Source organism: Babylonia areolata, chromosome 11 (genome assembly GCF_041734735.1).
Source record: "Babylonia areolata isolate BAREFJ2019XMU chromosome 11, ASM4173473v1, whole genome shotgun sequence".
NCBI classification, from domain to species: Eukaryota; Metazoa; Mollusca; class Gastropoda; order Neogastropoda; family Buccinidae; genus Babylonia; species Babylonia areolata.
The window spans coordinates 13,647,863-13,662,503 of NC_134886.1; the positions used below are offsets into that span (position 1 = coordinate 13,647,863).

Genomic DNA, 14,641 nt, shown 5'->3' on the forward strand with positions numbered 1-14,641 from the left:
TACATTTGACGCCCAGTTCCTTTTACCTCTAGAATCTTAACACCATATTATAGGATTTACGTGGCAGTCTATCTTCATTCATTTATTTTATTTTATTTTTTTAGTAATTTAAACCAGTATCGAACACATCTACTTGCAGAATTCATATAGACTGGATATCTGTTCGTTTCACCGAATACTAAACCGTTAGGGGCAGGCAGAGGCAGAGAGACAGAGACAGAGAGACAGAATGATAAAAAGATGTAGACACAACAAAGGCATGACAGACACACAGACACACACACACACAGAGACAGGCAGATAGAGACAGAGACTTTGAAACGAAAAATACAAGGAGAGAGGGAGAAAGAGGCCAATAATGAATACAGAGAGATGCACATAAAGACAGATAGATACACACACACATTCACACACACACACACACACACACACACACACACACACACACACAGAGGCACAGGCAGAGACAAGGAAGGAAGTTGGACAGGATAAAGTAGGAACGAAGATGACAGGTAAAGTCACCAACCTCCACAGAAAACTGGATGTCGTCGGTCTTCATGCCCTGAATCCTCTGGAACAGGTCGTCACAAAGCTGGGGACAAACCAAGTCACCTCTGAATGATTCCCAACATTTTGTGAAATCAATGGTCAGATCATATGGCACTCTGTGGTGGGTAGCTTGTTGTGATTACTTTTGATGATAGAATGATTGATGACCCCTCTACCCAGTGCCCCATCATTCCACTGACATATGTTGTTTTTGTTTGTGTGTGTTTTTAATACAGCATCCTCCCACCCTTCAACCCCTCACCCATTCTCCATCTCCATTGTATGAGTATGCATACGTGTGCTGAAATGAATGGAGGCGTACCTGTCTAAATCACCTTGTAGTGAACAGACAATAAAGCTAATGACATAAAGGAGAAGAAACTTTGTGACATTACAGTTTAAAACTAGTTCATTCATTTCTTTTTTTTTTTAATCATCGGTTGCCTAATTGTAATGCGCCCAATCAGGAAGTGAGCGTCACGGGTTCCACTCTCCCCAAGACACACACACACACACACACACACACACACACACACCCTGGGGAATGATTCTCTGAGGCACAACCCCCACACACCACACACAATAAGGGATTGATTCCCTGAGACACTCAGACCACTCACCTATCTTGGGAATGATTCTCCAAGAGACACATACAAAACCCACCTGGGATTCATTCCCTGAGATACAGAGCTTACACACTCACCGAGGGAATGACTCCCTGGGGCACAGTCAACACACCCACTTGGGGAATAATTCCCGACATATTTACACACACACACACACACACACACACACACACACACACACACACACACAAAAACTAAAAACCCACCCGTGGAATGAATCCCCGAGACACACACACAAACTACACACCCACCTAAAGAATGATTCCCTGAGACACACAAACTAAACACCCACCTGAAGAATGATTCCCTGAGACATACAGCCTACACACCTGCCTGTGGAATGATCCACAGACACACACACACACACACACGTGCACGCGCACACACACACACATACGAAAACAAACACAAACTACACACCCACATTGGGAATGATTCCCAGACACACACAGACACACACAAATTACACAACCACCTGTGGAATGAATGACCGCGACACACACACTTCACACAGTTACACAGTCCCAGAGACATACAGGGACTACTGCTACTACTGCTTCTACTACTACTACTACTACTACTGCTACTACTACTACTACAAACTGACCTGCGGAATGATTCCCTGCTGGCCGGGGTCACTGCGCCCCATCATGGTGTAGGACTTGCCGGCGCCAGTCTGTCCGTAGGCGAAGATGCAGACGTTGTAGCCCTCAAAGGCGTGGTCCAGCATCTCCAGCCCAATGTCCTCGTACACCTTGCGCTGGGAGGCGAACATCGGGTCGCTGGTCTGCAACAGCAAACCTCATCAGTGCGTACCGAAAAGTAATATCATGCAGGCCTGACGAGAACGTTGGGTTCATTCGCAGGTATTAACCGCTGGATTGTCACGCCCGCTGAATTGTCAGCGACAATTTGGCGGATCTTAGTTAACCGCTGATTTGCCGACGGTGATATACCAGCGGACCGGCGACAAATCAGCGGTTAATCAGTGGATCACAGAACCACCAAATTGTCGACGGTTGACGACATATCAGTGGACAGGGGGCATTTCAGCGGACTGGCGTCATTTCACAGGATGAGGATGGCGATGATGATGATATCGACATTTCAGCGGTTACTTATTTTCTTCACTGGCTGTTCATAACGAACAGTCTGCTTTGCATTGGGGGTGGAGGGGGGTATTCCGTGTATTTGCGTGCTGAGCACAGAATCATGTCTATGTTCCCCCAGGGCTATATTCCCCCGTGTATATGTTCTCCAAGGTCTTTCTACCCCCAGGTTTATGTTGCCCCCAGGTCAGCCATGGTCAGTGGCAGTCAGCAGTGGCGGTCAGTTGTTAGTGGTTAGTGGTGGTCAGTTGTCAGCATTGGTCAGTAGTGGTCATTGGTGGTCAGTAGTGGTCAGCAATGGTCAGTGGTCAGTAGTGGTCTGCGGTGATCAGTGGTCAGCAGTGGTCTGCGGTGGTCAGTAGTAGTCAACGGTCAGTAGTGGTCAGCAGTGGTAAGCGGTCAGTTGTGATCAGCAAGTCAGTAGACAGTAGTAGACAGTGGTCATCAGCCAGTTGTGGTCAGGGTAGTCAGTGGTCTGTAGTGGTCAGCAACCAGCTGTAGTAGTCAGCGATCAACGGTGGTCAGTTGTCAGTGGTGGTCAGTGGCGATCAGCGGTGACCCGTGTTCAGTTTTTGGCTAGCGATGGTCAGTGGTCAGCAGTAGTCAGTGTTTACGGTGGTCAGTTGCATTGTCGCCGGTCAGCGGTCAATTGAGCTCCGCCAAATTGTCGCCGGCGACAAATCAGCGGAGGCGGCAATTCAGCGATTTACAACAGGTCAGAGTTGTGTTCACCATCGCCTCTCAGGCTTGGGGTGTCTGCTCTATTTTTTTTTTTTTTTTTTTCATGCTTTTTCGCTGGATATCTGTCTGGTCCATTGTGTTCGTTCATGTCATCATCTTCGTCATGGCGTGGCCGTCATTAGTAGGCGTTGTTACACCTGCTTCTACTGAGCATTTCCCTGCAATGCTTGAAACAGTCCGCCAATCCTTTCAATTCGTCCAGTATGTTATTGTCTAGCCACGCGTGCATGACACACGTGCATGGCGCCCATGCCAGTTGATGCAGTGAGTTGCTAAGTTGACCAGCCACTCAGCTTAACCCTTCCGTGCCAACTTGCCACCAGTGTGCACGTAAATGTGAGTACGTTTGACACACCAGGCAACAGTGACGGTACACTTCGCTCTCTTCGACAGTTCACGAGAACCGAATTTCTGGCTCTCAAAGTTATCCCCCTTCCCAAGATGTCGCCGTCCAGCTTGAAAACCATCTTTTCGTTCCAGAACGTTTCGCTCGCCCCAAGAAAAAGCGCCCTGTCAGAGGAGGCAGTAAGAAGCAACTTCGCCATATTCCTGTCATCTCGACTACGACTTTCACATGCAAGTCAGACTGTTTGCTGCAACCATCATTTTGATACACGTTCAACTAACCCCTCCCTCCAAAGGTAATTCAGGTAATCTGTTGAATATTGTCTGTTTCAATCCCAAGTCATGTAAAACAAAAACAGAGACATGATCATTTCCTTTACAACAGAATCCTGGCAACGGGGAAATGGTGAAGACGCTGTGATAGCTGATCTCACTCCACCAGCCTACAGGATTGTCTTTTCCTCGGATCGGACGCCGTGGAGGTTGAATATGCATCACGTTTGCTCAGCACTTGGAACACTGTTTGTTCTTCAAAAAATTATCTTATTATTTGGTGTCCATGTGTGTTTCATGTGTTCCATCTGTTTGATTTTTTCTATCGACCACCCCACCACCAAATGAGCAAACTTTCAGATCACTCTCTCTTTTCTGAATTTTCAGATCTTCTTAGTAATCTCATCCGTGTTTGTGACTTAATGTACATTTTGAATTCTCCTCCCACAGTGGATCGAAACAGCTTCCAATCTTTTCTGTGGTCATAATCTTACCCATGTCATTCACAAACTCACTCCAAACATGGACACATTCTTGATATACTTGTAGTATGAGAAACTGATATGCCATCCGGTCAGTTTTCGATCTTATCACAAAAACCATTTTCTTCAGTTTACAACAGTTTATAAATTCAGAAGCTTTCAGGCCAAAAGCATTACATCAAGTCTAGAAATCTGAATAAGATTGACACTGGCTCTTTCTGTGAAGATATCAGTAACGCAGATTCTTTCTTGAATAATGACCGTCTCAGATCCAATCTTGTGGATAATTTCAATCATGCTTTACCCGATCGCCATGCAATTGAGCGTACCAGATACGTCACTGACCGTCCTTCAGCTCCATTTACTACAAATGATGTCAAAGCTGCCAAACGGACGATGAGGCGGTCAAGGAGGTGACTATCCTCTAACCTGGTCGTTCATCGTCGAATATTCACCGAAGCTCCGTTCTTAAACCTCTTCAGGACAATGCCAAAAGTGAGCATTATTGCACTCACTTGTCTGAATGTAAATATACTAAGATTCTTTTTCATGTGACAAATGACTTTTTTTTGACGATTCTAAATACCCTGTTCTTCATTCAACCATGTCTCCATATCATCTTCCTGATAACATCTGTGAGTTCTTTGAAAAACAAATCTGAGAAATTCACAGTGAACTGAACACCACCGATTCAGCTCCTAATGTTCACTCAGATACTTTCAATGGCGTGCCCTTGATTGCTTTTGAACGTGCCTCTGAGAACACAGTCCGTAATTTACTCGATCAGTACCCTCCTAAATGTCATGGTCTGGATCTTCTGCATACTGGTCTGTTCAAACTGTGCTCAGATGGTCTTCTTCTAATCATCACAAAGACCGTAAACATCCCTCTGTCTACAGGCTTTTCCTGGAGATTTTAAACACGCCCCAGTTACACATCTGCCTAGGAAACCGGGTCTTGACAAAGAAAACATACAAACTGCAGACCAGTTTGATACTTACCATTTCTGTCAAAATTACTCGAAAGAGTCGTATTACGACTACTCCTGAGTCGTCCAACTACCACTTGAGGTGTTCCAGTCTGCGTCAAGTCAGAATCACAGTACCAAGACAGATCTCTTACATGTCTAACACATTATTACGAGGGTCATTCAATAAATAAGGCGAATTTTTCGGTATAAGGACTTCTAATACAGATAGAAGCTTACTTTTTTTTGTTGTTGTTGTTTTACTTCTTTTTCACATGGATTTAATTTGTTTTGCAGATTAAAAAAAACTTTGAGAGTTTTGGCGATTAACAAAGATGGCCGACCAAGAAGCATGCTCCAGGATTGAACAGCGGTCAGTTATCAAGTTTTTGGTTGCTGAAGGGTGCAAACCAGTTGAAATTCATAGGAGAATGTCAACTGTGTATGGTGCCACATGTTTCAGCCGAAAAAATGTCTACAAGTGGGCTAAATTGTTTAAAGAAGGACGGAGCAGTGTTGAGGATGAAGACAGGCCTGGAAGGCCTACAGAAGTGAGGTCTCCTGAGGTGATCGAATCAGTCAATGACCTCATTCAGTCTGACAGAAGGGTGACAGTGGATGACATTGCAAGGACTTTGAGCTTATCTGTTGGGACAGCACACAAAATTGTCCATGATGACCTCGGCTACTCGAAGGTCAGCTGCCAGTGGGTGCCAAAGATGCTTACTCCAGAGCACAAACAGAGGAGGGTCGAGTTGTCCCAGCAGTGTCTCTGCCGCTATGAGAAGGATGGTGATGAGTTTCTGAAGAAGGTGGTCACATGTGACGAGACATGGGTTTGGCACTATGAGCCTGAGTCCAAACGGCAGTCCATGGAGTGGAAGCACGTAGGCTCTCCAGTGAAGAAGAAGTTCAAGTCCCAGCGGTCCACGAGGAAGGTGATGCTCACCGTTTATTGGGATATGCAAGGCCCAATCACCATTTCATTCCTTGAGAAAGGAAGCACTGTGAACAGTGCCAACTACTGTGAACTGCTGAGGCAGGTCAAGAAAGACATAAAGAACAAACGCAGGGGTCATCAGTCAGAAGGAGTCATCTTGCATCATGACAACGCAAGGCCTCACACAGCAGCCCGAACAGTGCAGACCATCAACGAGCTGGGCTGGGAACTGCTCCCTCATCCCCCTTACAGCCCAGACCTTGCCCCTTCAGACTTTCACCTGTTTGGTCCCTTGAAAGCGTTCACGAGAGGCACGAACTTTGAAAGTGACGATGAAGTCAAAAGTGTTGTGAGCGACTGGCTGAGACATCAGTCCAAAGATTTTTACGCTGAGGGAATACGGAAGCTTGTGCACAGATGGGAAAAGTGTGTGACAGTGCTGGGAGACTACGTTGAAAAAAAAAAGTAAGCTTCTATCTGTATTAGAAGTCCTTATACTGAAAAATTCACCTTATTTATTGAATGACCCTCGTATCTTGTGCAGACAAGAAAGGTCTCAGTTCTGTGTCTGCTCCATCTCTCGACAGCTTTCGAAACAACAGATCACGATATTCTTCTCAAACATCTTCATCACACTTTCTGGCACAGCCCTCGCTTGGTAAAAATCCGTTTTATTGTCAACAGTTCGCAGATGAGACCCAACTCGCAATTTTTGTTGTTTTTTTTCTAAAGTTATTTTGCTATCATTCGCAAAATCAAAGTGATGCGCATTGTTGCAGTGACGGAATGGTGCTGACTAACATGCTTATACTTAATGACATAAAGACAGAAGCCATACTTAAGTATAACTTTATAGCTATAAATCCGCGTTTAGACATATTTCAAACCATATCTTGACTGTCTGCAATGCTGATGTCAACTTTACAAATTCTGTCAGAAACAGGGATGCATATTTTGATTCAGCTCTGTCCATACATGACCATGTCAGAAACTCATGTAAAACCGCAAACTTCCAACTGAGATAAATCCGCACCATTCGACTGTATCTGACTGTTGAAGCTACTACTGGCTTCATCTGTTCCTTGAACCTCTGTCGCAGTGATTACTGCAATTCACTACTTGCTGGTTCGGCCTTCTGATTTCATATCACGCCTTAATTCTCTCCATACGAACGGCGAAAGAGACGACGTTAACAGCGTTTCACCCCAATTACTATCATCAAAATATTTCAAGCGGAAGGCTCTTATACTGAAGACGTGAATGTTGACAAAGTATACCACAATTCTGACGACGGAAGCTAAAGGTTGGGTCATTCAGACACCCACTGGACATCCGAGGGGTCTGTGTAGAGGAGAAGAGAGGACTGGCCGTACAGAGTGAGTTAAGACGATATTCAACAATGCTGTTAAAGTTATTTTCAGAAAGTAAAAAAAAGACCATATTATCCCTCTCTTACGTCAATTTCACTGGTTGCCAATCCCGTACAAAAATCAGTACAAAACTGGCGTACTGGCTTATCGCCACTTCGAGTGATCTTCGAGTGCTCTTCTAGAGAAAAGCTCCAAGTCCCCAGGGACTTTAAAGACATTTTGGTCAAAGAGCCTTTCAGTATTAAACACCTGTCTGGAAAATAACTTTTGGGTGTGACTGAGGTTATCGCGAGAACAGGGTATTAAAAGCCATATAATAATTTTTATGGGGTATTTTTTCTGACTTGGTTATGAATGATGGTGAAGATGGCAACGACGCTGCTATAGAGGTTCATTTACCAGTAGGTTTGGGGCTTCGTGACAAGGCTGTACTCTTCGTTTCGTTTCATAATAAATCTCAGCACCATCCAGGCTCAATAGATACAGGCATCTACAGTGTTTGTCAGGAAATTTGCATAACACTTCCAAGAACGCAACCGTAAAGTGGATGACTCGCGACTGTCTTTGGGCAGGAGCTGGTAACGGGCCGAAAAAACCCTTCCCGACGGGGGTCGAAACGGTGTGTCCCAGTCGTCAGTTCGCGACGCTGCCCACTTCGCCACCAGTGAACCTGCACTGTTCCGTCTTGTCCAGTAACCCGTCCTTACCCCATCCTATTCCATCCGCTCATGGTTCTCTGCAGGGGATTTCCTTATTCCCATATGCTTCATTTGTTGTCTCATAATTATTTCAAGCTATATACCCCTGTTGTTTTTCTGCTTCCCTCTCATGTCCTTTCTTTATAATCCCATCTCTCTCTCTATTTCCGTCTCTTTCCCTCTCTTTGCCCTCTTCTCTCCTATTATCCCTTTCCTAATTAACGCTGTAGCAAAACCGTCCAGTGATATTTCGTCGTTTGGACAAATACAAATATATTGATTATTTGCTTTGAAGAACAGGATTGTCAGCTTTTCTCCTACACAAGCGAAACATGGACTGGTACATGCAATGTGAAAAATACACCCAGATCATTCTCTCTCTCTCTCTCTCTCTCTTTATCAGGGGGGGGGGGGGGGGGGGCGGAGGGGAGAAGAAAAGAAGAAGAAAAAAAGAACATGAAGTTTATTTCCTGAGGGTGAAGGGATAAATATAAGTGACTTTTACATTCGGCGTCTGGACAAAATTGAAGTTAATAAGAACAATACAGACACAAAAAGCAATTATTCACCACAGCCCCAAAAAAACAAACAAACAAACAAAAAAAAAAACAAAAAAAAAACAACCACCTACGAAATAAAGTGAGCATGCGCATCACGTAACTGAATATAAGGTGAAGTGTAAATGTACTGTACGACGATATGTATAAATGATACAGTGTTGAGGGAGAGAGAAATCAAGAATGAAAGTATGAAAAAAAAAGAAGAAGAAAGACTAGGTGGAGAAACAGAAAGGCAGGCAGACTGACAGATGCTGAGACAGATGGAGAGTGAGAGAGAGAGAGAGAGGCATAAACACAATAGTAATAATCAATGAAATTGTAAGTCATATTTTCATAATAACGTAAAGCACATCACAGATTTCATGAGGTATGCATGGTATGTTGTTTTTTTGGGGGGGGGGTTTGGGTTTTTTTGTGTTTTTTTTGTTGAATAAGCGGATTCTTTTAACTGTATTCACTTTAATACATAACAATTCATTCCATATGCAACCGTCTGAGTAAGAAAGACTGCAACTGAATCGAGCAATCCTTGGAAGTGGTACAGGAATCCTGTGGACATGACGGCGAGTGTTAATAACAAATCTAAACAAGACATGATATTAAACATAAATAAGCCTTATTTTTTCAACGTTTGTTGGCATTGGAAGAGTATCCAAAGCTGTCTAACCAGGAAAGTTTAGTGATGAGGATTTTTGGAGTCATTTTTAATGGTCACCTGTGGAGACTCAAATGAAGTTTCAGAGTATTTCACTTTCAGAGTGAATCACATAGGCTAATGTTGAAACGTAAGTAATGTGGGATTGCACATAAGCACTGAAAAATAACTCACGACAACGAAGAGAATAACTGAATCTTTATTTTCCAACGGTGAAGACATTAGCACTTTCGCCGACTTACATATCTGCCGTTGTTCTAAGAGACACACACACATATACACATATAAATGTTGTTATACTCAATACATGGATAACGCAGCGTCAAACTGAGAGACACAACATCACTCACATCTCTATGAAACGAGAGAGAGAGAGAGAGAGAGAGAGAGAGAGAGAGAGAGAGAGAGAGAGTCCAACTATGTGTCTACCTCCCTTTCATAGAGGAGGAGTAGGAGAGACAGAGAAACAGACAGCAGAGTGAGAGACAGTACTCACAGAGAGTCGGGCAGACAGACCGATAGATCTTTCAATGGACCACGTTTTACACACAGAATGACTCAGATAAAAAAAATAAAACACACACACACACACACACACACACATTCTACTTCATCCTCTCTCCTCAAAATACTCACATCAGTGTGGGACCAATAGGAATGGTCAAACTCAAAGGTCTTTGTTTTCGCATCCTTAGGTCCAGCTTTGGGGTTAGTTATGGCTGAAAAAAGAAATAAATATGTATCTATATCTTTTTTGTTTTATCTTTTGCTTCTTTGGCCTGTCATGTACATATTCAGCCTCGGTACTCTCTCTCTCTCTTTCTCTCTCTCTTCTTCTTCTGCTTTCTTCCACCCTTACATTACTCTTTTTCTGTTCACTATTTCATACCCTCCTCATTTCACTCCCGTCAATATATATATATATATATATATATATATGTGTGTGTGTGTGTGTGTGTGTGTGTGTGTGTGTGTGAATGTATGTACTGACTGGTTTTGTTGTTTTCCATGGCAATGATGCACTCGGCGTCACGAGACATCTCCCGGCTGTTGAAGGGTCGGACCCTCACTGCCACCTTCACTGACGACATGATGGCGACCTGTAACACACGTATGCACGCATGCGAACACACACGCATACACGCGTGCGCGCACATTCAAAATTATACCAATATCACGTGATGCATGTGTGATGATGATGATAATGAGAAGGAGGAGGAAGAGGAGGAGGAGGAGGAGCAAAGAGAATGGAAAAAGAAAAATAATTAACCCAAACCATAAAGCATCCAAAAATCCTAATCACAGTGTCAGCCGAAATACTGGCGTCAACCTCAATCATTTACTCAACCTAGACCCAACATCATCCTATGACGTCATCCTAAACCCAGCGCCAACGAATGCCAGCCTAAAATCGAGAATGAAAGCGCCATCCTGGTCCTAATACACAAACTAAACCCTCTCGCTAAATCACATTCCCGCTCCAATCCACTCAAAGTCCAATCCAAACAAAATAAAATCCCTACTGGTAACCCTAATCCAAACATTTACTCAAACACAAATTCTTATTAAATCAATCAAACTCTTACACCAACTTAAACTTCACACACATCCAAACCCGTCTGCCAACTCAAATCTACCACCCGCCAAACCTCTGCTGAAAAATCAAACCCAACACCCATCCAAATACTATCACCAATTCACATTTAACACCCTCAAAACTCTGCCGCTAACTTCAACCTAACACCCACCGAAACCCTAACATCAACTCAAACTCTAAAACAGCCGCAAGTCTGAAACCATCCTAAACACGGATATCGCCGTAAATCCTACCACCAACTGGTTACAAACACTCAACGCCACTCAACGCTTCCACAAAATATCAGCCAGCCAGCAATTCAGAACACCGACCGCAAGGTTACAAAAGGATGCACGGATGGCTACTTCCGTTTCACATTACTAATGCCGTCATCCAGTCTGGCTTTGCTGGTGAATTGATCAGTGAACAAAATGATCGAGTCGCTGAGAGAGCTTATGGGAGTGGAAGAAAATGGAAAGACCCAGACGCAGGCATCTGAAACCGCAAACTGAGCCAGTGAACGACGGTAATCCTGGACACATCTGTCATTCAAACCCACAAAGTCAGTATCACTGACAAAATGAACGTTGAGGGGAATGGTCAACCGAAAGCATTGTATTTTTACTCCACACAGAACGCAAACCCTAGAGCTAGTAGAAACTCACACTGTAACACTACTCAAAATCTAGCCTACAATTTAAGTCCTTATCCAGTCTTTAACATCACTCAGAATCTAAACTGAACTAAAAGGCACGTCCTAATCCAAACTGCAATGTCAGTGGAAACCCGGCCAGCCCGAACTGTACCGCTGTCCTATAAAAACACACAAAAAACCCCCCACCGTAATCGTGGCCGAAACCGGCACTATCCAGAACTGCTACCACAGGCAACACCTCCACACCACATGTTAGCGACAATGATGATAGTGATGGTGGTAATTACGACGACGATGATTAGAAACTGTTTTGCATTCGGGGACAAACCGGATGAGACACAGTATGAGGATAGATACAATCAATACACTCGCTTGTGTGTGTGTGTGTATGTGTGTGTGTGTGTGTGTGTGTGTGTGTGTGTGTATTATATGAGCAAGCTGGCAGAGAAATGTATCTGCTATAATCAAAATATAAGTTTTATATGCTTTAATTATAATGAATATGCAAATCAATTTGTTTAGAGTCTAAAACCACCATCTTGCGTGAACAGACTGTAAATAATTCAATAGCCAATCTATTGACAGAGAAAGTGCAAGGGAATAAAGAGATAATCGAAATTTGGACATGGTAAAATTTGGGTTGGCGGTGACGACGACAACGATAACAGCCAAGATTTACAAGATCGAGGTTTAATCTTGTGACACGTCAGTCTATACACGAATCATATGCCTGTATACTGATCGTCTTTATGATAATGACGATGAGGACAACGACGACGACGATTATGATGGAGATGGTGATGATGATGTTGATGACAACAATGACAGTAGTATTCCAAGAATTGTAACATGGTGGTCATATTTTATTAACTAATTCAATGAAATGGAGAAAAAAAGAAAAATAAACGAGTGGGCGAGTGGGGCGAAGACAATGATTAAAATCAATCAAGATCGATCACGTACACCATGTGTGTGTGTGTGTGTGTGTGTGTGTGTGTGTGTGTGTGTGTGTGTGTGTGTGTGTGATTGTTTTACAAACGAAAGTGCAACTGGGATACTCAAAGCTGCACACAAAACCATGAAAGATGTAACGGATCTGTGTGCGATTTTTGAAAATGGAAAACAAAAGAATTATAAGTCTTTGCCTTCTCTCTGTCTCTATCTGCGTGTCTGTCTGTCTGTCTACCTGATTGTCTGTCTGTATGGAAGCGCATCTTTCCCTTCCTCTCTTGTGTGCTCTTCCTGTCTCACCATTTGTTTTCTTTGCGCACTGTTTCGTTATCTGCCTCTATCTGTCTGCCTGCACCCCTCTCTCTCCCTCCCCCCTCTCTCTCTCCCCATCTCTTCCATTCTTGTCTATCATTCTTCCATCTTTCTTTCGTAGCTAATTGTTAAACAAAGTACTGAAACCTTCCAGTCTAACAGACCCAGTGGCACTACGGTATCGAAATAAAAAAAAATCAACCCTTTAGTAGAAAAATGTGGAACTCATTGGGAAACAAGACCGAATGAACACGGCAGAAAGGCAGAGCCAAACAGTGTATATCTTCAGTCTTTTTTTCATTCTACCCCTCGTGACTTCAGTTTGTCATGTTTCACAGTTGCGTATTGCGTAAAAAGTATCACTGTATAAAATGAAACTGCGACAGGTTAAAGTGCTCGTGGTGCCTTAAAGAATTTTCATTTCCAGTTTGTTGACATTGCTCAATATTTCTACGACAATCAATCATCATTTCATTACCGTTATCCTCATCAACAATATCACCTTTGGCAACTGTAGATGCTGGGAAATGTTATGGCTGTTGTCACTCTTATTATCATTATTATTATTAGCATGGCCGCCCTTATCTCCCGAGCATTTTCTCCTTTGTCAAAACATCACACTTAACCAAATACTGAGAAAATAACACATCCCGCTGCTTCACTTGACAATCATCGGTGGTATCAGAAACCTCTATACTGTGGGTTACAGATGGACATTAGCATTACTGAGAACGACAGCAACAGCTATGACGCATCCATCGCACCCAACGATCAATTCAGAAATTCGGGTGGTCATTATCTCGGCGATGACACATCCTTCGCTGTCCAAAACTGAAACCGAAATACTTCGTGGGGATAACATGACTTAGTAAGGCGTCTGTGGCTTACCTTGTGTAACTCGTGCGGTGGAGAATATGAAGGAAAAGGAGATGAATAATATATCTGCTGGCAGATTCTCTACCAGCTGGCCAGAATTATTGATCACTTGGTAAACAATGTCTTTGATCCTTCCTCCACTCAGTCAGTCCATGGTGACCGTCAGCCTTGACACACCAAAGGAGAACAGAAATCTAGGAAGAGAATGTCTCAACGGGTCTGATCGCTGATGAAGTTGAAGACGTACTAGCGACAAGAGAGAAACAGAAATTTCAGAGCAAAGCTGTGGAAGCCATTCTCGTCTGCGACACTTCTCATGTTAATCAGCAGACGACGTCACCCTGGTTGGCTACCGCGCAGACGCGTGGCCCATAATCCTCCGCGTCTCTCACATAATCAATGTCTGGAACGCAGCGGCTCCGAAGTACCGGTGGTGGCGGAGGCTGGAGAGTGTGTGTGTGTGTACTTGCCAGCGCCCGCGTTGCGATTCTTCCGCGCTGGCTTTGATTAGCAGAAATTTTTATTATTTATCAATGCACATCAAGAGGTTAGGCATAGTTCTGATGTATCAGGCTTAGATTAGACAGGCGGACATATTCACAGAGTATTTGTTGTAGTAAAACTGTTGTGGGCGAAGGATTTTATTTTTTCCACAGCAACAATGCTGGAAAGGTGTATTCGCACGGGAGGGTGGGTGGGTAGAAAGCTGGGGAGGATGGGGGAGGACCGGGGTGGTGATCGATAAAACGTGCTGAGGTCAGAGAAATCTGCCTCCTCCGGAAGGTTCTGACACTCGGTACTTAGCAACGTCTGTGTGACGCTTTAATATTATGGCCAGGGATGGCAAGGCAAAGTGTGGGCAGTTGGTGATTGATGTGTCGGGTGTTGTGATGTCAGCTAAGGTATCGGTCTGTCCGGGAAGTGCTTGTGAGTCAGAGAACCTCGTGTCTCCCGTC

The 14,641-nt window shown here is 43.7% G+C and overlaps 1 protein-coding gene across 4 annotated transcripts in view; it reads right to left on the minus strand.

Annotated features, from left to right (window-relative positions):
• The window catches only part of LOC143287552 (kinesin-like protein unc-104), a 123,257-nt gene extending 109,269 nt beyond the window's left edge, over nt 1–13,988 (minus strand). For all 4 annotated transcript variants that reach the window (XM_076595634.1, XM_076595633.1, XM_076595632.1 and 1 more), the window contains exons 1-5: nt 13,698–13,988; nt 10,307–10,415; nt 9,952–10,034; nt 1,783–1,962; nt 527–592 (exon numbers count right to left, since the gene is read on the minus strand). In XM_076595634.1, coding sequence (XP_076451749.1) covers nt 527–592; nt 1,783–1,962; nt 9,952–10,034; nt 10,307–10,406 — 429 coding nt within the window. In that variant the 5' untranslated portion in view covers nt 10,407–10,415; nt 13,698–13,988. The remainder of the gene's footprint in view (nt 1–526; nt 593–1,782; nt 1,963–9,951; nt 10,035–10,306; nt 10,416–13,697) is intronic.
• Nucleotides 13,989–14,641: the final 653 nt, after the last annotated feature.